The sequence below is a fragment of the Cavia porcellus genome, unplaced genomic scaffold (genome assembly GCF_034190915.1).
Source record: "Cavia porcellus strain 051 isolate PalLab524CR breed Dunkin Hartley unplaced genomic scaffold, mCavPor4.1 scaffold_26, whole genome shotgun sequence".
In the NCBI taxonomy this organism is placed as follows: domain Eukaryota; kingdom Metazoa; phylum Chordata; class Mammalia; order Rodentia; family Caviidae; genus Cavia; species Cavia porcellus.
The window spans coordinates 4,086,025-4,111,921 of NW_026947509.1; the positions used below are offsets into that span (position 1 = coordinate 4,086,025).

The following is a 25,897-nucleotide window of genomic DNA, read 5'->3' on the forward strand; positions in this document are numbered from 1 at the left end:
GGTATTCACACACACGGGGACAGGAGTGTCATACACATGGGGACGGGGACTCACACAAATAGATACGGGGGCCTCACATAAAAGGGGACAGGGATTCATTCATGTTCCAGTGGCTTCACACACAAGGGGACAGAGGCCTCACACACATGGGAATGGGGATTCGCATACAGGCGGCAGGGCCTCACACATGGGGACGGAGATTCACACACAGGGAGACAGGGGTTTCACACATGGGAATGGTGCCTCACACACACAGGCACTGGGGTCTCACACACGTGGGGAGGTTCCCTTGCAAGCATGCTCTTCCTCACAGGAGGACTCCCAGGAGGTAGGCAACACAACAGAATGCCACCTTGTTCCTGGCAGGACTCAACTGACGTCTTCTGTCCTGTTTAGAGACATAGGAGCCTCAGGAACAGACCTGTCCAGAGTGGGCACACTGGCCCACAGCCTGGCCCTGGGTTTAAGATTGCTGACCCAGCCCCGAGGAGCCCTATAGGCCACTTTTGCCTACTGACCTCTGGATGTTTGTCTCCCCCAGGGTTCCTAGGTTGACAGGCTTTTGGGAGGTGGTGGAGACTTTAGGAGGTCTGAGGTCATGAGGTGTCCTTGAGGGTTTGGACATCCTGTCTGCTCCTCTCTCTTGCCTCCAGTGATGAGGCTCTGCTCCCACCACGAGGGGCTACATTGTGGGCCCAAACCAAAGGTGTCAGGGCCAGGCCATGTGCGCCAGCAAGTGTGTCCCTGCACTGGAAGCATCTGCTGTCTGCAGGACACACACTCTCTGGGGCTCAGGTACACATAGCCTGGCCTCACAGCTACCAGTGGGACGTCCCTGTGACTCAAGCAGCTTGGGTTGCATTAAAATGTGACACAGTGACTGGAAGTGATGAGTTCTGACTTTGTTTTTTAATATAACTTATGTACGCTTACATAATTTTGGCTTTAACAGCTGTGTGTCAACACTGCTTAGCAAAATCCTTGATGCCTTAGCCTGCGCAAGCCGGTTCCAGCTTACAGTGCCTCCTTCCAGCACAGACGGGTGCTCGGGTGCAGACACCAGGTGGAACTGGGAGGGGAGGGGACAACTGTAGCAGACAGCAGACAGGAACTGCTGGAAGACGCTGTCCGGTGGGCAGTTCTGACCCCGTTTCTCCTCCAGCAGGTGAAACCAGCCCAGGCACAGCCTGGGTCACCTCCTTCCACACAATGCCTGCCTGCGCTCCCAAGGAGCGGGACTCAGCCCCCTTCCCCTGAACCTGGGGCCAGCAGAGCCACAGGGGCTCCACGGGCACCTCCCTCCTCCAAGCCCACACTGACCCAGCAGCCCAGGAGGTCCAGCATGGGCCAGGAGCACAAGGAACAGAGCTGCTGAGTCCACAGAAGACAGGGGAGGAAGCAGATCACTGTGAGGACTCGGCGGAGGGCCACTGATTACTGTCAAAGCACTTCACGGCTACATTGTCTCCTGGTAGGAGAACTAAACTGTCACAATCGTGACAGCTTTACTCAACATCGGTGTAATTACCAAACTAAAAATAGGACAAAAGGGGGAGATTTTCTCTGAGGAGCTGAGCTCTGCCACCACCCTCTGGTGCGGCTGGGACTGTCCACCCCCAGCATGGAGGGAGGAAAGGAAGGGAGCCGCGCTGCTTGGCTGCAATGGGAAGCGTCCATTGCAGCGTCCTTTGGGTCCAGTCCTCTCCAGCAGGCAGGGATGGCCACCTCAAAGCGGCTGATAGACTCAGCTAGGACAGGCTAGCCATGCCTGGGGTTCTGTCATCACAGCACACAAAGGGGTGGCACCACCCCGCCTGACACATGCGAGGCCCATGCCCAAGCCCTCTACCACACCTGCCCAGCTGCCTGCCCTGAGACTTCCTGGACAGCTGCCTCCTAGAGCCACCCTGCGGCCTCTGTCCCATCGCCCTCCCTGAGCTGCATAGCCTCAGGCTTCCAGGACTCCCCAGCACTGTGACAGGGCTTCACTCTTTATTGTAGACAGCTAGGACAGAAACTGAGAGGCAGTCAGAGAAGGACTGGCCCTTGGAGCCAGTGCAGAAGATAACACAGCAAAACTGTGGCCGGAGTAAACTGGAGGAGAAACCAGGCCTGCAGCACCCAGCAGCCAGGCAGGGAATGCACCCTGCCCTCTCCCCGACCTCTGCTCCATGTTAGGAGTTACAGGTAACCCCGTATATCCTCAATCCATGCTGCTTCCCAATCTGCTCACGGCCAGCCACATGGCTGGACTGACAGCCCCACAGGTCGGCCTCAGGGTGACCCACAGTGGCCTGAGACATGGTTATTTTCCCCTATAAAACCCCACAGAGCCAACGTGGTGACCTCTTTCAGGCCCCGTCTCTCAGGACTTTTTCTCAATAAACCTTTTCCACTCTTAACAGCCTTAGCCCTGGTATCCATTCTTCACTTATTGGGAGCTGCGAGCTTGGCACCCCTGACCCCTGGCGGGGTGGAGTCACCTTCCTGTGACCCTCACTTCCATAACCTTGTCTTCAGCCCTGACCGGCCTCTCCCTGAGAAGGAAAGTTCACCCACTCCAGTCACAGCAGTGGAGGGAAATGCTGGGTACTTCCCGTCTACAGCCACAAGAGCTGCCCAGACACTGGCAGCCCTCCAGAGAGACCCTCCCTCTGTGAGATGCCTGTCCCCTCCCGCCCACTTCCCCCAAAACACTGGTTTTCAAATCCTTCAAAGACAGCTGTACCAGTCACCCCGCAGCAGAACCCTGAGCGGCTCTGCTGGCTTTCAGAGTGAGGCCACAGAAAGGAGGGCTCTTGAAGTCAGATGTATGGGTTCGAAAACAGGTCTGCAGCTTCCATATGGCACAGGGAAGCCCACAGCTCTCACCCTAAGCATTGGTGTCCCCCTCACCACGTGGAGAGATGGAGCACTTGGACCTCACAGGATCTGAGGATCTGAGGGGGGTTCCAACAGGGGTGGACACAGCCTGCCAGTTGTGTAGTGCATGTGCAGGTCTGCTACCATTCACCTCTGAGGAGACAGCACCAAGCCTCGGGCGGTGGAGCCTCTGGTCACTCTCCGCAGGTAAATGGATTTCCTGACCTAGCCGCTGCCTCTTCTGTCCTGTTAGGGGCCAGCTCCGCCTCTCTGGGAAGGAGGCAGAGGAGGGAAACAGAACAGCTCACAGCCAGAAGAGAGCGGCTTCGCTGAGCACAGGGAGCTGAGGCAGGCCTGCCTGTCCGGGATGGAGGTGGTGGCTTCCAAGGACTGGAGCCCTAGCAGCCTGGCAGTCCTGGAGGTCACTCTGTGACCCAGCGAAGCCACCTGCCAGAAGCTAAGGCCTCAGAGAACAGCTGCTCCTTGACAGCACCACAGCAGGCTCTGTTCTGCCAGCAGCCTCCCGCCAGAAGCCTGCATTTTGTTTTCTGTAGAATTTTCAGAAGCACAAAACCCTTTCAAAACTTTGCTTTTTCCACCACCCCCTCAGCTCACCCTACAGAGCAAGTGTCACCCAGGCGCAGTTGAAAAGAGGGGGCCAGTGGGGAGACCTGTGCACAGCATGGTCATGATCACAGCCTCAAGAGAGTTGCAGTCTCGCCAACAGCAGCTGTATGTCCACAAATGGTGTCCCAGCAAGGAAAAGCTGGGACGAGGCTGGCGTCACTGTGCCTGATTCGAGCAGCAGCACAGCCGCGGCCTTGTCACTGTCCATATCTGCATGCTGCACTCACCCTAAAGGGAGAGGACCCCAGCAGCAAGACTAAACTTGCAAAGTGGAGCCATGCCGTCTGCTCAGGGCCGCTGAAGAGGGTTTTTGGCTCCCTGCTCCTCTGGGCTTTTTATGCAAAGGCAGCTCTAGAGCTGGCTGGCTGGTTTGCTTACCCCAGTGGTTTTGGTGACAGCAGAATACACCTTGAAAAGGTGGAGAACAAACACTGAGCGTATTGCCAATACATTAAAAATTTCACGTTCCCTTCTCCCTTTTCCCTTCCCCAGTTCACCAGTGACCCTAGACAGCTCTGCCCACGCACTGCCCAGAACCATTCCGCAAGTCACCTCTGGAGCCAGCAGAGGCAGGCCACCCACATCCCAGCCCTGCACGGAGGCCAGGCTGAGGCCACCAAGTGGCCCTCGACATACCCAGATACCCCACAGCCAGGGGACCAGCCCTGACTGGCATCTGTCCTTGGCTGACACCTTCCGGCTTTGGTTCCCAGGGATGAGAGCTCTTCCACCACAGGACAGATTCAGGATGCAGCAATGATGGCTTAGTGCAGTTCAGTGTTTGTCACCTATTTCCAGGGCCCCACAACCTGTGTGTGGGATCTGAGTGCAGACGGACACACAGGGGGCAGCGGGCAGCACAGTGACCCAGGCCACTGCTGCACTGTCCTGGTCCTTGCAGCCTTCTTTTTGTCTCCTTACTCTGGCCACCTCTGGTTATCAGCAGGAACAGACTCCTCAACCTTGGCCTCCAGGTCATCTCTGTGGTGTCTGCTCTGGGAGTTAGGAGCTCACCAAGGTATAGATCATGCTGGTGAAAAAGAAAAGGAAAAAGCCTTAGTGGGAGCCTGGCAGGCGGGAGCCAGTACTGGGGGTGGGGGTGGGGCTCACAAAGGCTGGACATAGGGTGCCCCTCAGTCCTGTCCTGTATCCCTATGTCCACACCCAAAGCCGGCATTGCCACATGTCCACTGCCACTCCATGATCGCAGCTCCTGGTCCTCCCCTTCTGTGGCCGTGCTGGGACCCTGGTGAAACTGAGCGGCCTGCAGCATAGGGTTGTGGGCAAGGGTCATCCACTGAGCCACATAACGTGGGACATGGCTTGCGAGAGACGAGTGACTGCCCAGGGCACTGCCCTGGCCGCTGGTTCCAGATTCTGCATGCTGGAAGCAGGGACCAGGCAGGGCCCCACACAGCCCTGGAGGGACAGGCACTGGGCTCTCAGGCCGACTCCCATCTATGGAGACCCCATAGGACAGAAGCCCAGGGCAATCCACGGGGAGTCAGGGTCCATCCTGTGGCCTGCTCACCTCACAGCTGTGACCCCATGGGCAGGCGCTGCTGTCCCACCTGAGATGGCCCTCAGGCCTCTATGAGGCCTAGCCTGGTGCTCCAGGTTTCTGCTCAACAGATTCCCTCCCTTCACTGTTATTTAATGTTTACTGAGTGTCTGCTGCAGGCCCATCCCTGCCTGCAAGATGGGGCTACCTGAGGCCTGGGCTCTGAGACACAGGCAAAGCAAGCATAGGAGCTTTGTGCCCCAGGGACAAGGGAACTGAGTGATAGAATCACAGACAGACAAATAACCCCAGGAGAGGGTTACCAACTCTGCCCTGTTCTCCACTGAGTTCCTGGGGCGGGCTCAAGCTCACCTCAGAGCTCTCTGGACAGGACAAGTGGCCTTCCCTGCCCTTACCATGCTGCCCCAGGACTGGACCAGGGCCAGGGCTGAGGGGGTACAGCTGGGTCTGAAGAGTCCAGGGGTTACCAAGGGGCTGGGCATCCAGCCCCCCGCCCAGGGACAGGGATGTGTCCTTTCCAATTTCGTTTTGTAATTAACAAGAGTATCGGTGACATATGAGGACAGATGCAGACACACTCAGCTAGAAGGTCACATGATCAAAGGACAAGAGCCCCCAGGACCCCACCCTCAATCACACACTTCTGCTGCTCTTTGTCTAGAGAGTTCAGACTGGAGACAGGAGCCTCAGAACTCACTGGGCATTTTGGAAACCCCAGTGACCCAGGCAGCTGAAGGGGAAGCATGCTGGGGCGCCCAAGAGGGGTGACTCTGAGAGGAGCTGCCCTCGGGGCTGCAGGCTGCAGACAGCAGCTCCCTTCAGAATACACCAACCCTCAGCCCTGCCCAGTGAGTCCAACATGGCCTGCCGGCAGCAGCCACTCACCAATACAGGTAGTAGAAGAAGGATAGCAGGTAGAAGGCCAGCTTGCACCAGGCCTCCTTCTGGCAGTAGCTCAAGGTGTCTGCATTCATGACCACTGGTGGGTCATAGGCCAGTTCTGAGCTGTCGGCTGGGCAGTGGAAGTACCTGCAGGGACAAAGGTCACACTTCTGACACCATACAAGCCAGGCCATCCATGCCACACAGCCTCATGTCCAGGATGCCATAGGTCCCATTCTCGGGGCTCTGCATCTTCACTGCAGGCACAAGTCCTTGGGTCAGAGCCATGGGCCTCATGGTGATTTCACCCTATGCAGCGATGCTGGAAGAGAAGTGACGTGCATCTCCTGGAGTCCCCTCATATCCCAGGAGGTACTAGGAAGAGTATCCTCCTGTCTGATGCCAGAAGCCTCATGGCTGCAGTGTTGTCACACCTACACTCTACCTGAGAGTTGTGACTTTGGATTAAATCTTGCCCTCTGCACAGCCCTCATGTGAACTTCCAAATCCCACAGGAACATGGCATGCATTTCAGATACCCTCTCTTCCTGGATAGAAGGAAAAGAACCATGGAGACCCAGGCACTCCATAGGGAGTGGGATAAAGAGAAAGCCACAGCCATGTCCTTCTCACCAGCAGCAAGCTAGAAAGGACAGCTATGGGCCAGAGACACTGGTGTGGTGGCTGCAGCCCTGAGGAACCATCCTCCATCCTGGGAGGGACACTGCCCAGGCTGTCAGCCTCCCTCAATGGCCCCCATGATGTGAGCAGTTCCTCTGCCAGGTACTCCCGCCACGTTGCAATGCCTCACGACAGGCCCAAGAGCTACAGGGCCAACCTACTGTGGGCTGTAGCAAAGTGAACCTTTCCTCTCTTCAAGCTGACAATGCAGGCATTTTGTTACAGGAGCAGAAAGCTGACGACTTATTCAATGTGGGACTCTACACAGCCGAATCACATTCCTCCCTCTGTGCCTTAGGGCTTCTCCTGCCCTCTGTGTTTGGCAGATCACACCTCTAGCTCCTGGCCTAGGGAAAGTTCCCTGCCCACTGCCCCCATACCCAAGGCCATCCGTGACTCACCATTCCTACCTGCACTACTTGGGCCAGGCTGCCCTCTTCTCCTCACCTGGATTCCACCATGACCCCAGGGTCAACCCCTCAAGTCAGGTCTAATGATGTCACTTTCCCACTACATCCCTCCTGCAGCATCACATGAATTTAGCTCCTCACAGACAAGACACCTCAATCTCCTAAGAACCCCGACATGTCTGCTGCTATCTTCTCCCCTCTCCAAGAACCCAGCCCCTCAGCCCTGGACACGCACTGTGCCACATATACCATCCCCCCTTCTCCCAGGCCTCGCACACACTGGCCCTCTCAGCTGCACACGGGGACGCACGCATGCGCGCCTCTAGCACTGTCCACCCCAGTGACAGATCCTTCCCTGGACTCTCCAACTCCACCAGGAGTGAGTCTTCCTGGCCACGAGGTGCAACTGGAGGCGAAGGGGTGCATTTATACTCAGTGTTCATCTTGGACCCCTCCACTGCCCAGCAAGCAGTGTTCTCCTTATTTTGTGGGAAACCCTGATGTGACTAAAGGAAAGCCACGTTTTGTGGGAAGCTAACAATGAAGGAAGGGTTTGGGGTCTGGCATTCTGGCCCAAGGGGCCCAGGCGGGCATCCCAACTCCTCTGGGCTCCTCCACCCGCCTCCACACCACCTGGAGACAATATTTAACAACAAGCCCACACCACCCTGTCCAACATACGGTTGTGGCAGAGAACAAAGACTTGAATCAGAATGTCCCAGAAAAGCCAGCATGTCTGGTAAGCACTTTTAAAAATTAAGATACAATTTACAGGCCATAAACTTCACTTTTCCAAAGTGCCAATTTGGTGGGCATTAGTACATTTACAGAGTTGTGAAACTGCCATGCTACCCAGTTCCAGAACATTCCATCACCGAGAAAACAACCCTGTGTCCATTAGAAGCCACCCCCATTCTGCCCCCTCCAGCCCTCCGCCTCCCCGGATTTGGCTGTTGGCTTATCTCACATACGTGGAATAACACAGCAGGTGATCACTGTGTCTGGCTTCTTCCAAGGGAGAAGAGTTGCCGTCCCGGCCCCGCAGACTCACCTCCAGAAGTGGTAGAAGAGCAGCGGCACATTCAGCCCCAGCGTGAGCCACTGCTGTGCGCACAGGAACATGACGCAGAAGAGGCTGTGGATGGAGTACTCAGGCAGCACCAGCTGGGGAGACAGACACGCGGTTAGCGGGCCGTGTGCCACCCACAGGGACCCGGTCTGGTGAGCTCAGTGCCTCAGGCCCCAGCCCAGAGGGACAGGGAGAGGCGAAGCAGCAGGCACCCAGGACGGCGCAGGGAGGGACAGGCCTGTTCAGCACAGGGTGAGTAGGCGGCACCAGGTTGGGCAGCTGCATGCTGAGGCCGACCTCAGGGACAACCCAGCTGGCGTGGCCAGGGAGCAGGAGCGTGTACCTGTGTACTGGCATGTGTGTCCACATGGGACAGATCATGTGATACACGGGGCCCCCATGACCCCATTAGAAGCCAAGGAACCATGGAGGGAAAGCAACAGGAAGGGTCCTGTGAGTGTATTAAGCTCTCTTCTCTTTCCTGAACAACAGTCTGATGACGATTCACTCCGAGTTTCCAATGCATTCCACAGCACACGAGATCTAGAGAGGATCTGCTGTAGACAGGAGGAAGAGCATGCATTACATGCAAATGTCGGATGTTTTCCATAAGGGACTTGGGCATCATGTACCCTGCATGTCCACCAGGCCCCTGACCCATTTCTGTGGACCCAAGGCAGGACTGCAAGGCCATCTCAGCTTTCTCTTTCCCACCCATCTTTCAGACCCCGGTCTCCACATGTGGCAACTGCACAGAAGGGGACGGTGCCACCCAGAGAAACAGAGCCTTGGCCCCTGGTAAAGGCCCCTCTGCCCGCCTCGACCAGTCCCCCTATACCCCACTTTCTGGTCTGGCCTCAATCAAACCCTGGGGCCATCCTTCCCTGCTGCCTTTCACAGCCACTTTCCAACAGTATCAAGGCACTGGGATTTCAAAAGCTCTGCTGTGTTCTTGCACACGGGTTCAGAAAGCCACTCGGGAGGAGGCGAGAAGAAAGTGCTCTTTCCACTCCCACGGCCAAATTCTCTCACCGCAGGACAGCACTCCTCACGTCCACTCCTTTTCTTCCTTCCTTAAACCCTGGGACACAGGAGAGGGAATTGTGCTCAGAACAGAGGGAGCAGATAGGTCAGGGAAGGAAGGGTAGGCATGGTCCAGAGCCAGAGGGCAAGGACCAAGGTCCCGGGAGGCCATAGCGGGGCTGAAGGACCCCTGGCCAGCAGCCCAGAGCACACATTTGTGCCCAGCACTTTCCACTAGCAGGGGCAATGGTGGATGGGGTCCCTTACAGAGTCCATCAACAGCAGGAGACAAATGGCCAAAGCCACAGTACACAGCAGGACAGTAGCCAGAAACTGTGGGGGCGAGGGGCAAGTACTCTGCAGGAGTGATGTGGGAGGCAGAGGCTCCTGAGGGGCCTTGGTATCGCCTCTCACCGAGGCCTGTGATGCAGCCAATGATTTCTTTTTGTCCTGTGGACAGAAACACTATGGAGGCAGGAGCTCCTTCCTGCTAAGGACAAGCTGCTGATTCACCTGGCTGGAGAGGGGCTGGGGCAGAGGACATCCTCGGATTGGGGTCATGGAGCAAATGCAGCAATGGCCTGGACACAGCCTCTCGCCCAGGCCTGGCCCCTGGCTTCCTGCTTGCCACCTGCACTGCCCTGGGCTGTCTTCCGGAGGGCGGGGTGGGAGTGGGGTGGGGCTGTGGTTGTGTCCCATCCACACCACCCCCTTCAGGGCTCCTGGTTTCCCTCTTCTACTCCTGGTGCTTTCCCAGTCTGACTTGCTAATTCCTCAACCCGTGCCTGAGTGCACCCAGCCACAGGGGACCATAGCCCTACCCAGCACCCTGCCCTCTGGATATGTGCGTCACACATGCATCACTCAGGGTCTGGCAGAGGGACCCAGGAGCTAGAGCGTCCCAGCCTGACTGGGGGCTTGATCTAGCAAATCACCTTTTAAAGACAAAGTCACAGAGGCCAGGGGTTTAGCTCAGCGGCCTAAGTGCCTACTTGGTAAACATGAGGTCGTGAGTTTGATCTCTGGTACCAAAAAAAAAAAAAAAAAAGACAAAGTCACACAGTAACTTTTTCTCCCAGCAAAGGTGTGAGTGGCGCTGTTGGGGTAGAAAGCATTTTGGTTAAGGAGCAGGACCCTTGGGCTCCACACTGGTGATCATGGTCACCTGACTACAGCAGCTACAATCCTCTATCTGCAGTGGGAACACAGAATCGCATCTGTCCCAAGTGGAGGAGCGGGCAGTGAGCTCGTGTGTCCCCGGCACCTGATGCCACCTCGTAATCAGGTTCACTGTCACCTGCTCAGTCCCCACAATCCTTGTCAGCTGGAAAGTTCCGGGAATCAAATCAGAGACAGCACGGAGTGCAGAGGTCAGAGCCAGGTGGAGGAAGGGGCTTCCCTTCTGCTCCCCATCCTGCCCCTGCTCCTCCTCCCACTCCCCTTCCTCCTCCCCCACTCTCCCAGCTCAGCTTTACCCCTCTCTGTGAACCCCTACCTCCCTGCCCCGCCATTCCACTCTGGGTGAATGTGCACTGTCCAGAGCTCAGAACCAGCACAAATGAGAGAGGCACACAGAAGGACACACTGGACATGTGAGGCCTTCCAGAGGGTGGTGTGCTTTGGCTGAGAAATTGAGGTCCTCCTGGAACGCCTCATGCAGGGCACGGCTGGGTCATGCATCCCAGTGGACAACCTGGAAGTGTGGCAATCTCATCGGAAGCTCTCAGAGCTATTAGTGGTTACCAGAGCAACCCAGGATGAGTATCTGGGAGAGCCAAAATGTTCTATTTTTAAAATACCCAGCTGATGATCAGACAGCCATGTAGTAGAAACCAAATAATAAGGTACACATGAAAATTCTCGCCAAGATGGGCATTTTCCCAAAGTAGAAATAATTTAATCTACAAGAACTATTTTGACCCTGCAAGCAAAAAGATCTCCAGTGGGTCCCCAGAGTCTGATTATCTCCTGCATCTTGCACAAAAGCTGGAACTGAAAGGCATCCCTTTCCCCTCGAGTTTCTGTCAACTCCTGCTACACTGTCAGCTCCTGCAGCTCTTCTAGCCTCACATACTCATGCATGCACACATGCACGGTGCACACTGAGTGTGACAGACACCCCACCTGGGACCTGAAAGAGGACTTAATGACACCACCTGACCTTTGGGAGGAGGACAGTCCAGGAAGAGATGGGAGAGATGTGAGTACCACGACATGAGATGCTGGTATGTCCACAGGGTCCCGGGAGTCCCTGGTCCCAAAGCTGCAGGCCATGCCAGTTATTGGATTTCTAAGCCACCCAGGAGCCTGCGTGGGTGTGGGGATCAGATGCTAAGTGCTGAGCATGTGCGACCAGGGGGCAGCCAGGGACCGAGTCTGAGAGAAAGGTCCTCCTCTTCTCCATGGTCCTCAAGACTCCACGTGAAGCCCAGGCTCTCTCAAGGGCCATGTGGCCCTAGGGGAGGCAGTGGCCTGGCTGGGCCAGGTCCAAGCTGGTGAAGCAGGATCACAGCCAGGGACAATGGGCTGGGAGGAGCACTGGGCCCCAGGTGCCACTACAGAGTGGGCCAAGCAGAATGAGTCCATGGAACCATGTGAATGGACCAGCAGGAAGGAAACTGCTGGTTTGCAAAGTAAAGAGATTAAAAATCTAAGTTGGTAGCCACGGAAATGAGGAAGGAAGAGATGAAGAAACATTATTTCAAATGTGCAAATACTGCTTTGTCTCAAAACCAGCTGTAGGTGGCTCACAATGTGTTGCTAATTAAGCATGACATTTGTCTCACACAGCTATATTTAGTAGTACCTAAGATCACGTTTAGTGCATTTATGTTTTGAAACACTCTTCTCTGGGTTTATTTCATTTCTTACTCCTGAGAGGATGTGGCTTTGTAGACACTCATCTGTATGGGGTCAGGCACATGGAATCCACACAGCCCTGTGGTGTCCTGAGATTCAGGAAGGACAAACACATAACCAGGACATCCAGCTTTGGGCAATGGTGGAAACCCTAACCAGGACAGGAGATGGAGCTGGGTCCTGGAGGAGGCGAGGCTTGAAAATGAGCTATGGGCCAGAAGAAGAACACCCCAGGTGACAAACAGGGCTGGAAGTCCGAGCCACACTCAGCACAATCCTTGGCACTCAACAAATGATGGGCAAACTAATAAGTGTTTGAAAGCAAGCAGATGTCAGGAAAGTGGGAAGGTACACGGGATGATCCAATTATACAGTGAATGCTTAAATGTTTTAATTTTATATTTATTACTCTAAAAGACACAATGCCCTTAACCTCCCCCACTTTGAACTCACTCGACCCATCGTTCTTGCCACTTTCTGAAGCAGTTCTACGAGTCCTCTTTACCAGATGTGATTAAAAAAAATACAGTGAACACTGCTGAGCACTGTCTAGGCCAAGGCAGGCTTCTACGTTGCAGTAAATCACTGGAAATGGCACTGGTGCAACTTCCCACTCTTCTCCAAAGTCAAATGACCACGAGAGTTTAGTGTTTTGAATGGATTCAGAACACTGAGGCAGCCACAACAGAGCAATGGTCTTAATCACTTTCTCATGCTGGGACAAAATTTCTGACAACCTCAATTTAAAGGAGGACAGGTTTATTTGGTTCACAATCTATGGTTGTTTCTCCAAGGCAGAAACAACACGATTGAAAGGACTGGCGGAGAAAAGCAACTCGCATCATGGTGGCCAGGAAGCAGGGATGGCAGGGAGGGCACAGAGTGATATGCTTGATTTGGACCAGCCCCACCTCCTAACAGCAAGTCAGCCACAGCATGTCCTTGATCCAATCCCCTTTCAAAAGCCCTGGCTATGAATGCTTTGGGGGACATGTAGATATAAAGCATAACAGCCCTTGATCGACTACGTGAGCCCTCTAGGGTGGGGCCGTGGCCTGGACCCTTGCATTTTATAAGCTGCCCTGAAGCCTCCCAATGTGCTGCCCTTACTGAGGGACATCACTGCATAAGAGCAAGTTTCTGACACAAGGCAGCCTGAGGGCCCAAGTTCACCGATCATGGTAACACTGGTGTGTGGGGAGCTCCTTCCACACTTAGAGCCCAAATCACTTCAACCTCTTTGAAAGGTGATCTAGTCATTTTTAGAAAAGAACAAATTCAGATACTCTAGTCACATGCTCTCACCCAAAGGCTAGAACCAGAGATGTTCATATAGTGGACAAACAAGAAACACACTGAGAACATGGACATCCATAAGCATGGGAATGACTGTCTATGTGGTGTGTTCTCTAGGATTGCACACAGGCTCGTTCTCACTGTTATGAGATCCACAGCATTGGCCTATGGGGGTCATGCTGCAATGGCACATGGAGAAAAGCACTGCTGTGCTGTCTACTATGCAGGAGACACAGTCCAACACCTCCAGGGGGAGCAGGGAACTCTGTGCTCCAAGCCCTGTGATTCAGGGCCCTTAACACTTTATCCAAGCACCTGCACACTGTGGCCACAGATTTACAGTCTAAGGTGCATCAGCAAAATGAGAAGGGATTTATTTTGCTTTCTGCACAGTTTCACAGACAAAAGTGGCACCCTTGGAAGACCACAGTAAAGATGGCGGATAGGTAACAGCAGGCTACAGAGGCTCCCTGAGATAGTCAACTTAGAATTCAACATAATACAACGTGGGGAGTCCCGAACAGAGGGAGATGAATCCTCTCAACCCAAGGTGAGAAGAACCAATCAAACAGTCCCAATGCTGTGATTGGAACAGCTAAAGGCTTGGGGCTCCTGCTGCAGCACCCAAACTCGCACGGTGGCAACTTACCGAGCCATCTGAAATCCTGCCGCTTCAACTCACTGGAAACGCAGTCACACTGAGGACAGGAGTTGGCATACCGAACAGAGAACTGAGCTGGCAGGGAACCTGCATCGACCTGCAGTGAGTGACGGAAATAAAACCTTTCCATAGGAAAAGAAGAGACTCCAACAGATGACATTATGGGACCAGGCAGACTGGCAAGAACAAGGAGCTGCGTGACTTCAGTCAGCTGCTCCCCTGTCAAGCATGATTGGTGGGGAGTGCTTGACTTGGGTCACGCCCCGGACTGAGACCCAGTAGGCTAGCCTGGCAGTGCATCCTAATGCAGTGAAGCCCTCAGCAGTTGACTGGCCCAGAGGGGAGGGCCCAGCATAGGCTGCTCCATTCAGTACCTCCTAGTACAATGCAGTGGCGGGAGCACCTAGTCAGTGCATTTCAGAAGAACTGTAACCGACAAAGAAAGAAACTGGGGCCTCCTATCACACCTGTATGGAAGGAACAAAAAATATGAGAAGAGGAAGTAACAAGAAAGGGTCCCTAGCCCCCAACCCAGAGAACATTGATCCAGGAAAAGTAAATGCAAAGGAGATTGAGGACAGCAAACATGCAATATCAGACATGGCACCAGTGGACACAAAGCGGTATCTTTGGGACCTCATAGATGAGTTCAAAAGTGAAGTATCTAACCAAATAAAGCAAGATATAACTAGAATAATAAAAGAAATTCTAAGCACCTCTCAAGAAAAAACAGATGGAAGAATGGAGGAACACAAAAAAGGGGGGAATTGTTTGATGAAGAAAATAGAGAAAACATAGAATACATGAAGCAGGTTCAAAGAGATTACCAGGAAATTAAAAAACTCCATTGAAAGCTGGCAAAACTGCTTGAAAGAAACTAAGGATAGATTATCCGAACTGGAGGACAGGTTTGCAATGTGGGATCATGAAAGGAAAATTTTCTTTAAAATAACAAGGAAACAAGCAGTAACAATCAAAGGCTAGAAGACGACAAGAGGATCTATACCTTAAGAATAAAGAATGTGAATGAAGAAGCAGGGGCACAAACAAAGGAACTACAAAGGCTATTCACAGAAATAATCAAGGAAAACTTCTCAAGCATAGGAAAAGAAAAAGATATTCAGATGTTTGAGGCATACAGAACTCCAGCAACCTACAACCAAAACAGAACCACACCCAGGCATACAATAATCAAGATCCCAGAAATCCAATATCAGAACAAAATATTAAAAGCTGTCAGAGACAAGAAACAGATTACTTACAAGGGAAAGCCCATCAGAATTATGGCAGACTTCTTGGCACAAACCATCTAATCAAGAAGAGTGTGGAGTGAAGTATTCCAAGCCCTAATAAGAAAATAACCTCCAACCCAGATTGATGTACCTGGAAAATTGTCCCTAGAAATTCACAGAAAAACAAGATGCCTCCAAGACAACAAGGAACTGGGGGAATTCGCAGCCACCAATCCAACTCTACAGAGAATACTGCAGGGCATTCTAGAGAGAGAGAAAAGGACCAGGATTCCAGGAACTGTGGCTGAGAGGCCCCAATGAGTGATGCAAAAAGTGAAATGAAGAAGACAGACAACTAATGACAGAAAAAGAGCACAACAGAAATGAGGCAGAGAAGGTTGGATATAACTTGTAATATAGATGGCCTAGATACACTAAATTAAGAAAAAAAAGAGAATTGTAGGCAGAGTGAATCAAGAGGTATGGTCCACTGAGATGCTCTTAATAGGAAATATAATTAACCTGAAGAAGGATATATGGACCAAAAATAAAATATGAGAAAACAGTACTCTATGTGATAGGGAACCAGAAAGTAATAGGGGCAACTGGACCAGTATTTATGGGTAGGTTGGAAAAACGGGCTTTAATAGGTAAAGAAATACAACTAGAGATCATGTCCAGGAGTGAGAAAGTTCACAAAGCAGATTGATTCCCCAAAATAAAACCAAGGGTGTTGGGGAGACCCAAAAATACTCAGTACACCCTGGGGGAGTGAAAGGGGAAGTATAGTCTTTTAAAAAAGACAGCAGAAGATACTGTTAATAGTGAGTCAGGAATTAAAACCCATATTACTCGCACCACTCTGCTTAGATAGAACTTATTCCATCCCAGTTTGTATACAAGCACTAGATCGGGGGGCACAGACAGCTATCCCAAAATTATCAGGATATAGTACAGCAATCATCTTTAATTTCCTATTAGCTTAATCTGGATCTCTGTATAACTTATACTGTTATATCATGACTGATCTTAGTTAAATCTGATTTGCTTGATTGCTGTTTGTAATTGACAGATTTTATCCAAAATTGTTAAGGTTGATAGTATCAAGTCAGAGAGTATAGACAACTATACTGAAAATGACAATGATTCACTACAATACCCATTCTGGTTTGATTACTCTCTGTTTTTGTAGTTATACACTACCTACAAAGTTGTATTTCTATTAATACTGTTATGTACTGATATATGCAATTATACTTTATCTCATGATATAGCCAGTTCTATTGAAGATAACAAGAAACAACACAGTAACTATGGTAAAACTCCTTGTACAGCAGTCTTATATGTCTTTTTAGTTTTATGTGTCTATAGGAATATGTTTTGTTCTGTCCTGCTTTGTTCTGTTCCTCTAATATAGAAAAGATAGAAATACATGTTAAGACTCACACGTGCATAAAGCCTATAAACAGTTTACAAGAACTGATTTTATGGCACATGATGAAATGAACAAATGCTTTGAAGAAAAAAAAGACACTACAGGACCCAAAGCTGATTCCCAAATGTTATGATGTGAAATCCAGCAATACTATTATTCTTTGTTCAGAGTGATTTTAGTGGTTTGTTCAATCTCAACATTAATGAAGATATGGATAAATGTGTGTATGTTTAAGTATATAGGATTGATAGCCATATTACTGAGTTTTTATTAGACAGTTGAACAGAACTATTTGCAGACTCCCTGTTTGAATTCCCATCTATATGTTCCACTTCTGCATCTTTAACAATTATTTGTAAAAGGACAGTATGTAAACATCAACTAGTGATTTATTACTGTTTATTTTTTTTGAAACTATGTACTATTTCTACCTGTTTTGTTTTGTTTTGTCTTTCTTTAAATAAAATTTTAAAAAAAGATTAGAAGCGGCACCCTTGCCGTAGATCTCAGCACCCTCACTGTGCAGCTGCTCTTCGTTCCCTGGGGCACGAACTCCTTCATTCCTCAGGGAACACTTTATGGCTTCTCTTTGGAGTAGCTGAGCCATCAGCACCACTGCCCGTGCACTCTGGGGCCATGATTACAAAACAAGGCTATTTAAATACAGCTCTGTAAACCACAACAGCCTCTGACCACTGAATACGTTGTATCCCACACGGGATGGAGGGGCCAGCCTGGTCTTTGCCATGCTGCCCAGCACTGTGGGACCTAAACACTGCACTGTTTGTTTCTGGAATTTTCCATTCCTATTTCCCACCAAGGTTTGCAGGAAGCAAAGCGGCAGGAAGTGCTGCTGTGCACAACTTGGCCACAACCAGGAAACAAACGAAGGCCCCAGCACCGCATGTGCTACTTCTGGCCCACACATCAGCCTGTCGGTGCCCAGGACAGCAGCAAGGCCGAGAGCAGTCAATGCGCTCTTCACATCCTTGTGTCGTCTTCTAGAGGGACCGAGGACACACAGCTGTCACAGCTGACAACACTTAATTCAGGGAAGGCCAGGTGCAAGCTCTGACCAAGGCTACCTGGGTGCATGCGCAGCCTCCTGCGCCTGAGTCGGTCGCCCCTGTGCCTGCCATGAAAGGGGGCCCAGTGAGCTGCTGCACTGCTGAGACACCAATGGGGCACTCTGCACAATGGCAAGCATTTCACACGCCACATAGCAGCATAAGAACAGCATCACAGAAAACATCCAGCCACTGTTCTGTGCAAAATGTTTGTGCCTCCCAAATTCCTCAGATGAAACTGTACCCCACTGTGATTCAGGAGCCACTGTGGGGGGAATCAGGATGAGATGAGACCTGACAGCGGAGGCTCGGGGGTTCAAGTCCTTGCCACAGTCTAAGAGCTGCTCTGTACAACAAGAAGATGGCAAGCACAGGGCAAGATGATGCAGGCCACCGGGTGACAGTGTTTTGTTACAGGAGCACAGCTGTCAGCAGCCACAGCTGGAGAGGAAAGGCCTCCAAATCTTCTGTCCCTCTTGGACCAGCCACCCTGGGCAGCCTGGCCCTACCCTCCAGGGCCTTTTATGGACAGAAACAGCTTCAACAGTGACACTGTGTCACCCACTCTGCCATCAGCACCTCTGCAGACACAGGCAGCCTCTGAGGCCGTGGCCCTGCCGGGGACAGAGCCATCAGGATGAGGTCTACCCTCAGCCAACACCCCTCCTCTGCACACTATCCCCACTGCTGGGTTGTCCCTTCCCAGGCCTTCCCAGAGAATCACAAGGAGCCTCCCAGCTTAGCTCACAGCCCGGCTCTTCCTGACGAATAGGAGCCATCCCTCATCCCAGAGCTTCATCTGCAATGGCAGCAGGTGCTTGGGAACAGTCCTGGCCACCCCAGGAGTGGCCTCAGAGGGTCTCACTCTGTGCACACCACAACCATGCACGTTTAGCCTTGGGGACCGGGGACAGTGGCCATCTGTCTAGGCAGCACTGTCCCCAACCAGCAGTGCTCACATGGAAATGGGGCCCTCACTGAACACCCCCCCCCACCTGCTCCTAACAGGAAGGAGAGAGGAGCTGCGGGGATGACAGCAGCTTGGCCAGGGACGAGAGCAATAGCAGACGGGGCAACGGCCGGTGCTGTGGGCAGAAGTGGCAGCAGGCAAGCTCCACAAATCTGCAGGGCAGGAGCTCTGCAAACCACGCACTGGCCAGGCCAGGACAGGCATCAGGCAGGGCAGGGGCAGGGACGCATCACTCACGGGCGGAGTGGGGCATGTGAGAGACACCCTGGGCACAGGAGCCCTGGGGCTGTCACCTCGGAGCCTGTCCTCATTGCACTCCTGAGCAAACTGTCACCACCACACGTGCTCTGGGCAGAGTGCTGAGAGCAGATGGGACATGACCTAGGCCCTTGCTGCTCCTCAGGCTGTGGGGAGCAAGTGCCACATCAAATGCTGCATTACACACATGCGTGCACGCACACACACATATACACATATGCACACACACACACACACATGCACACACCCAGTGTCCCTTCAAATCTGGGACATTTGTGTTTGAAATACTCTGTCAACATCCGAAATCAACGTCCACCACTCTTGGTTTCCATTAGTAGCTGCACTGCCTTGGTTGGAAACACCAGGAGCATGTGAAGGCACACCCGCATCATGGTGCATTCTGGGAGGCTGAAGCAGGACGATCACAAGTTTGAGCTTAGCCTGGGCAACTTAACAACTTAGCAAGACCTTGGTTCAAAATAAAAAAGGGCTGGGTATTGCTCAGTGCAAAGCCCCTGGGCTCTGCCCCAGTGCTGTTAAAGAAGCATGACTCACCGGGACTGCGCCTACCCTTCAGAGGAGGACGCACCATGCACATCTGCTCCAAGCATCCCACTGACAGTGCTGTCATACTCACACCTTCCTTCGGCTCCCGCAGGGCCCAGTGTTGAGGATGCTACCTCATGCTGATGTCCTGAGTGGACACGGTGGAGATGTTCACCACACAGAATGCCCCTGCCACGTTCCCCCCCCCGCCCCCCAGGCCTGTGCTGTAATGGGGATCGTTGTCAGCAATCCCATTGCTTCCCTGACCATGAGGAAGACACAGCAGGGACCAGGGCTGCTTCCCTCCTGTGATAGCTGCTCTGCCCATGTGCCAGTCCAGAGCAGCTTCTTGTCCATTGCTGGGCCTCACAGATACAGAGGTTTGGCCGAAGAAGGCCAGTGCCCAACTAGACACCCATCCTGGGAGAGCTGCAAGCAGAGCCAGCATGATAGCGCAGAGACATGGCCCTTCCACGGGGAAAGGACATGGCAGGCGAGGTGTCCTTCGGCAGGGCACACCCTCACATGCACATACACCAGACTGTACATGAGGGTGCACATGAATCCTGCCCGGTGACACGTAGATCCTCTCATCCTCTCCAGGCCGGCAAGGCTGCACAGGACCCCACTTGCACACTTCCACTGACACCAAGTCCTGCAAGCCCCTGGGTGTCCCTTCTGGAGTCAAAGCCCTGGTGCCCAGCTGTGTATGCCGGGCTCCAAGGTGTGGTTGTGGTTGGACCAGGCTACACCCTTCTCTCTCCCCATTCTGATGCTTGGAGGGGTGATGCTGTGACTCCCCCAAGGACCATGGAATCACTGAAATGCCTGACAGTGGTGGAGCCCTGTCAGTCACCAGCACTTCCACTGCTTCTCCACCTGTATCCATGGGTGCTTCTGGGATGACAGCTGGTATGATCCCCCAGGCCTACTTCAGCAGAGCCTTCTGAACATGACTCCACAGACATGCAGAGTTCTCTCTAAGCACAAGAAGAGGAGCTGTGGTTCCACTAATGACAGATGCCAGGCTGCAGACTCCCACATCCATGGCTTCCAATGCCAGGAAGGCACCAGGGGTTGAATGTCCACCCTGAGACCTGGGCCTTTGTAGTCCTCCATAGTGAATTGGGCCTGACCACATGGCACCTGGGCAACAGGATTCTTGCAGGTGTCTTAAGAGTGACCCACATCTTCCCAGGACACCGAGGGAGCAGCCCTGGGGGTAGATGAAAGGGTGACACAGAGCCAGGGACACAGACGAACTCAGTGAGGACTGAAAGTGTGGTCTACACCCCAGGTCCCTGGGCCCCTCAGACCTCAAGGATGGCCAGGGACTTGGAGGAAGTGAAAGGACAGTTGTCATAAGCTGCGGTAACAGAGGACCCAGGAAGAAAGGGCCAAACACTGCCCAGATGTGAGAGAAGAGCTAGTGATTTTGTGCAGGATCTGTTTGTCCAGCCTGGCCTCCGTCTGCAGTCATGACCCTACGGGACTCCTGCAATGCAGCAAGGGAAGTGTCTGCCCTTCCCGCTGACTGACAAGGAGTTTGCCCCAGGAAGTCTGAAAATGAATTACACATGAGACATGGTGTCTGGACCCATTCCGAGTTTTGTTCCAGGATATTTTTACTCTCCCGCAAGCATCCCCTTCAGGCTGAAGGATCCTATAAGAAGTGGGACAGCACTAGAAAGGAGCCTCCAGGAGCCCACGTGGCCCGAGAGCCAGGCACATCCTGTGACAGGGACAGAGCATGGACTCAGGTCATGCAGACCTGCATCAGAGCCAGGGTACATGCACAGCCTCAGCCACGCCAAGCCTCAATTTCCTCATCTGCTCAGTGGGGCTGCAAACAGCCACTGCCTGACAGCACTGTTCAAGAGACTGGAAGAGCCAAGTCTTTTAAAGACATCCAGCAGTCAAACTAGAGCGCCTCACACACCTCCCAGAGGGGACCCTGACCTGGATCCTCCCTCATTCAGAGGGCTTCTCTCAGCGCTCTGCACTGTGTGAGTCCTTTCCCACCATGTAACTCCTGGTTAAAGCACTCCTTCTCCAGAGCCCAAGGGAAGATGCCTGACAGCCAGACGAACCAGAGCTCCAGTCCCTGGGGCCCGTAGCACCCATGGGCATGAAGGCGCCATCGTCACGATTTCTTCACATCCTTCCCAATGCAGCCAAGGTGTGCACGCAAGCATCCTGGGCTTCCTGGAGGTGTAGGTTCATGTACTGTAGCTTCCTCTCCAGCTCAACATTGACTACCTGCAAATCTGTAGTCAGCAACAGTCTGGACTCTGGCACAGAACTCAGAAAAGAAGCCTTTCTTCCTCATTCGGAGGTGAATGCCCCAAGCCCATGTTGAAAATAAAGGTTCCCCACCCACCCTTTGGGAGGTGCAGTCTGAAGGTGCTGGGGTACCCTACAGGGGCTGCAGGACCTGGCCTCTTTCTCCTCGCTCATCTCCTGGATTGTGAGGTATGAATGCTACACACACACTCCTGCCATGACCTGCTGTCCTCCACAAGGCCACTGGACCTTAAGCCAATATAAACTTCTCCTCTCTACAAGCTAATGGCCTTAGGCAGTCTGTTACAGTGATGGAAAGCTGACTAATACAACCACTGCCATAGTAACGTTCTATAATGAATCACTCCAACCCCATGCAGTGACACCTGCTCGCACATCCAAGGGGCGGGGACACTGGACTTGCAGCTGGCTCTTGGCTCTCAGTGGCCTCACATGCACCCACCTGCCCACTTCTGGGGACACATCTGTCCCACAGCAGTGCCCACATCAATGAGAGAGGAGTTGCACTCTGCATCAGAAAGAACACAGGAACACAAGGCGAAGGTCACAGACAGGCAGGGCCAGTGTCAGGCCTGGCAACCTGTGAGGTTTTGCAGGTGCTGGCTCAGAAGGAGCCCAGATCTGGCTGAAAGATCTGTGGTCAGTTCTTGAAACTCTCAATAAGCCAGGTCCCACACCATCATTTTCCTGGGACACAGCAGGGTACAATCTGGGGAAGCGCCAGACCCACTTCTTCTGTGGAAAGGTCGTGGCCCTGCCAGCCTGGGTCTGGATCCCTGGAGCGGGCAGGGAGTCTCAGGGGTGTGGTTGGACAGGAGGAGGCATGGGTGCCTGCCAGATGGGCTCCTGTGGTCTCTGAGCTATCATGTTCTTCCCAGTGTCCAATATGGTGCCCCCACCACCTCATCCCCCTCCTAGGGGAGGTCCACCCCTCACTAGGCCCATCCCATATCAAGGGGCCAGAGACTCCCCCATCCCCAAGGGCTCTTCCACCCATCAGTGCTGCAAAACCCATTGGGATCAAGAAACACCTAGGGAATCGTGGCCTGGACCAGGGACCCCACTATTGTCCTCAGGGAAGTCCCAGATCAGACACTGAGCTCCACCCAAACAACTCAGTCCAGCCCAAAGCTGGTATAGCCATGAGTTTGTGCCTGAGATTAGAGGCATGAACTCCTCCTGTCCCCAGAAAGACAGATTTCGGGGCCAGCAGACATGACCTGAGAAGCCAGTTCTCTATTCTTGTGAAATCTCTGGCCTGCAGGAAAGCCCTCTCCTACAGCCATCCTGGAACTGGGGCTAGGGTTAGGATTAGGGTAGGGTGAGGGCCATGGAATCCTCCACCATGCAGGCTGCACAGCCCAGGGCTGTGTTGGCCTCCAGCCTGTGATAACTCAGTGGGAGGTGCTGGGGAGAAGCTGGGGCCCTGGACATAGAAATCAAGTCCCAAGCATGCATCCACACCAGTGCCTTGCTGTCCAGACAGCTCGCAGAGGATGCAGAACCAGAGCTGGAAGATCCACTCTGCACCCTCTTCCTTTCTCCCAAGAGCCACTATCACAGCGGAGCTGGGAGACCAGGTCCAGGACACTTCCTGAAGGTGGTGATGCCAATGAGACCCACAACCCTCCTACACCCCATGTGGTCACAGCTCAGGAGCCTAGAGAGAGAGATGAGATCAGGTACACCAATGGCTGTCACCTAAGGCAGGCAGAGCACCTCGCCAGCTCTGTACAGGGGCAGAGAGTGGAGTGTGGTGAAGCCTCAGGCAGGAGCAAAGTGGTGGGGGATGTCAGTACCTCGGAGGCCTCAGGAGTTGCATGTGTGGGTCACTCATCCAATCCTCAGGACAAGTCCACAAGGGCACAGTCCCTGCTGCCCACCTAGGTTACCACGAGACACACACCTGGGACTGTGTGCCTCAAGGGTACTGGCAGGCCGCAGTAGCAGCAGAAGTTTGCACACTGAGCCAGACACAGTGCTTCTGCCTACAATCCCAGCTACATAGGAAGCTGAAGCAGGAAGTTTGCAAGTTCAGGCCCAGACTGGGCGACCTAATGAGACCAAGTCTTCAAATAAAACTGAAGAGGGCCGGGGTGCAGCTCAGAGCAGGGCACCCCCAGTTCCATCCCCAGGATGTGGACGATGGTGTGGGAGTGAATCTGCACACCTCAGCAGTACCTTTCCATGGCAGAGAGCATGGGGAAAGTGAAATGTACCCTGAAGGAAGGACAGGGGAAACCCCTGCAGGGGAGGAAAGGGAGAACCTGGCTGGAGTTCTCTCAGGCCAGAAATGGTCACAGTTCCAAGCTAAACCTGGTTTAAAATCCAGACCTACAAGAAGAGTGAACGCATAGGAAAAACGTGGGTCCTGAGCACTCTGGACACTCGCAGAATAAAGTGCTGCAGGACGGCACTGAGGAGGCCAGGGACAGCGCCTGCACTTCCTTCTCCCAGTCAGCATGAGTCACTCAGTGGTCAGGCACAAGGAAGCCCAAGGCTGTGGCCATGACCACTGCACAGAGGAGCTCTATGTTCACCTCAGGGTGGGTCACCTGAGCCCTCTGCAACCTAGACCACGCGTGTCTTCACATGTGTGTCAGTTCCGGGCTCACATCTCCACTGGGACAGGCGAGACATGGGGCACAGCATGCTGCACTTCTCGGCACACAGCAAGGATGGCGAGTGACAGCCTGACTGAGCTCTGGCTCCCAATGACAAGGTCGCAGGAAGGAGCGAAACGCCCGTGTACACATGCCTGTTCCCACAGCAAACGCGTTTATTAAGCATCACAAATACATATCAACAAAAGAGAGAAAAGAGAGGCAGAAAGGGTGAGGCATAGCCCAGGCTGGCAGGAGGTCTCCCTGGGCCTGGGAGGTCAGCGACGTCCTCAGGTCAAAGCTGTGGACGCTGCTTATTTCCCTCCAAGGGCCTGTGCACCCAGGACTGTGGCCACCCCTTCCTGACTGCAGGATGGCAGGCCATGCACAGGGTACACTGAACAGCCCATGCCTCTACTAATGAGGGACTCCCCCATGAGCAGCTGAGGCATCGGGGGCACCTTGTCACCTGGCCTGACACCCATAGTCCTGCACCACAGGGCTGACCACCAGCAGAGCCCTCCATGGAAGTCAGCACACATTCTGGGCTCATCACCATTAGGAACCAGGCTGCAGCCAGCACCAGCACCTATCAGCATCCTCCTGACTCTGCAGTGGATGCTCCCTTGCCCAGCTGCCTGGGGCATGGCCAGTCCTGCCCCAAGAGTCCCCACTGACCTTGCGCAGAAGGAAGCAGATGCGCTCAATGTTCCTCAGCCGTTCCCTCTGCAGGAGCGTGGGGAGGAAAGAGAGTGGGTTAGGGAGAGGACTGGGACCCAGCATCTCCCACAGGTCCCCGGCGTTCCGGCCACCTAGCACTGTCACTGCTCATAAGGGAGCTCTTTCCACACACTAAAGCCACAGTCACCTTTCCTGCAGGGCTGCAGTTCCTAAAGCCACACAGACACAGCTGTGTTGTCTCCCGTGCCTCATTACCATGCAACAGGACTGCTGGACACAGAGTGATAATGAGGTCCCCATAGCTCTGGAGGGGACCAGGGCTGGGACATTTCATGTCCCCTGAGCTGAATTGTGAAGACAGCAACTCCTGCAGCAGGACAAGTAGTGTCCACGCAGCTGGAAGTCAGGCCCATCCTCCTCAACACACAGCACACATGCACATACACGTGCAGGCAAGGAGGACACACTAGGAGACACACATGCTCCTTCTCCCGCAAGCTACTGCCCCTGGGGAATGATACTTCCCATGCTTTAGCACTGGGTAGGCTGGCTGGAGAAAGGAAGGGAAAGGGGAGGAGAGGAGATGATAGCCCTCTGCTGCTCAACCTGAGTAGGGTCTGGCAGAGGGTCTAAGGGTATCTGGAGCTTCAGTGCACCTTAATTCTAAATGGGAACCAGGGATGAGGCATGGGGGTAATTGCCTGCCATACACAAGGTCCCTGTTCAATCCCAAACACAGCAACCAAAAAAAGAAAGAAAGAAAAAAGAGGGAAAAAAAGAATCCATCAAGGCTTGCTGATAACTGAGAAATGCAAATTGCAGGTCAGAAGCGCTTGTGACCACACTGTCCCAGGTACAGAGCCAGTACCAAGAAGGGACTCACTCAAACTCCAGATCCTCCATGGAGGT

At 53.2% G+C, this 25,897-nt stretch overlaps 1 protein-coding gene across 6 annotated transcripts in view; it reads right to left on the bottom strand.

Moving 5' to 3' along the window:
* Positions 1 to 890: 890 nt before the first annotated feature.
* Cnih3 (cornichon family AMPA receptor auxiliary protein 3) overlaps positions 891 to 25,897 on the bottom strand; it is a 65,335-nt gene continuing 40,328 nt past the window's right edge. For 3 of the 6 annotated variants that reach the window (XM_063237529.1, XM_063237533.1, XM_063237530.1), the window contains 4 exons: positions 24,986 to 25,033; positions 8,036 to 8,148; positions 5,897 to 6,040; positions 891 to 4,519 (listed from right to left, as the gene is read on the bottom strand). In XM_063237529.1, coding sequence (XP_063093599.1) covers positions 4,492 to 4,519; positions 5,897 to 6,040; positions 8,036 to 8,148; positions 24,986 to 25,033 — 333 coding nt within the window. In that variant the 3' untranslated portion in view covers positions 891 to 4,491. Of the gene's footprint in view, positions 4,520 to 5,896; positions 6,041 to 8,035; positions 8,149 to 8,396; positions 10,491 to 24,985; positions 25,034 to 25,897 lie in introns of those variants that run through there. The other 3 variants (XM_063237531.1, XM_063237534.1, XM_063237532.1) reach the window with 2 other exon arrangements.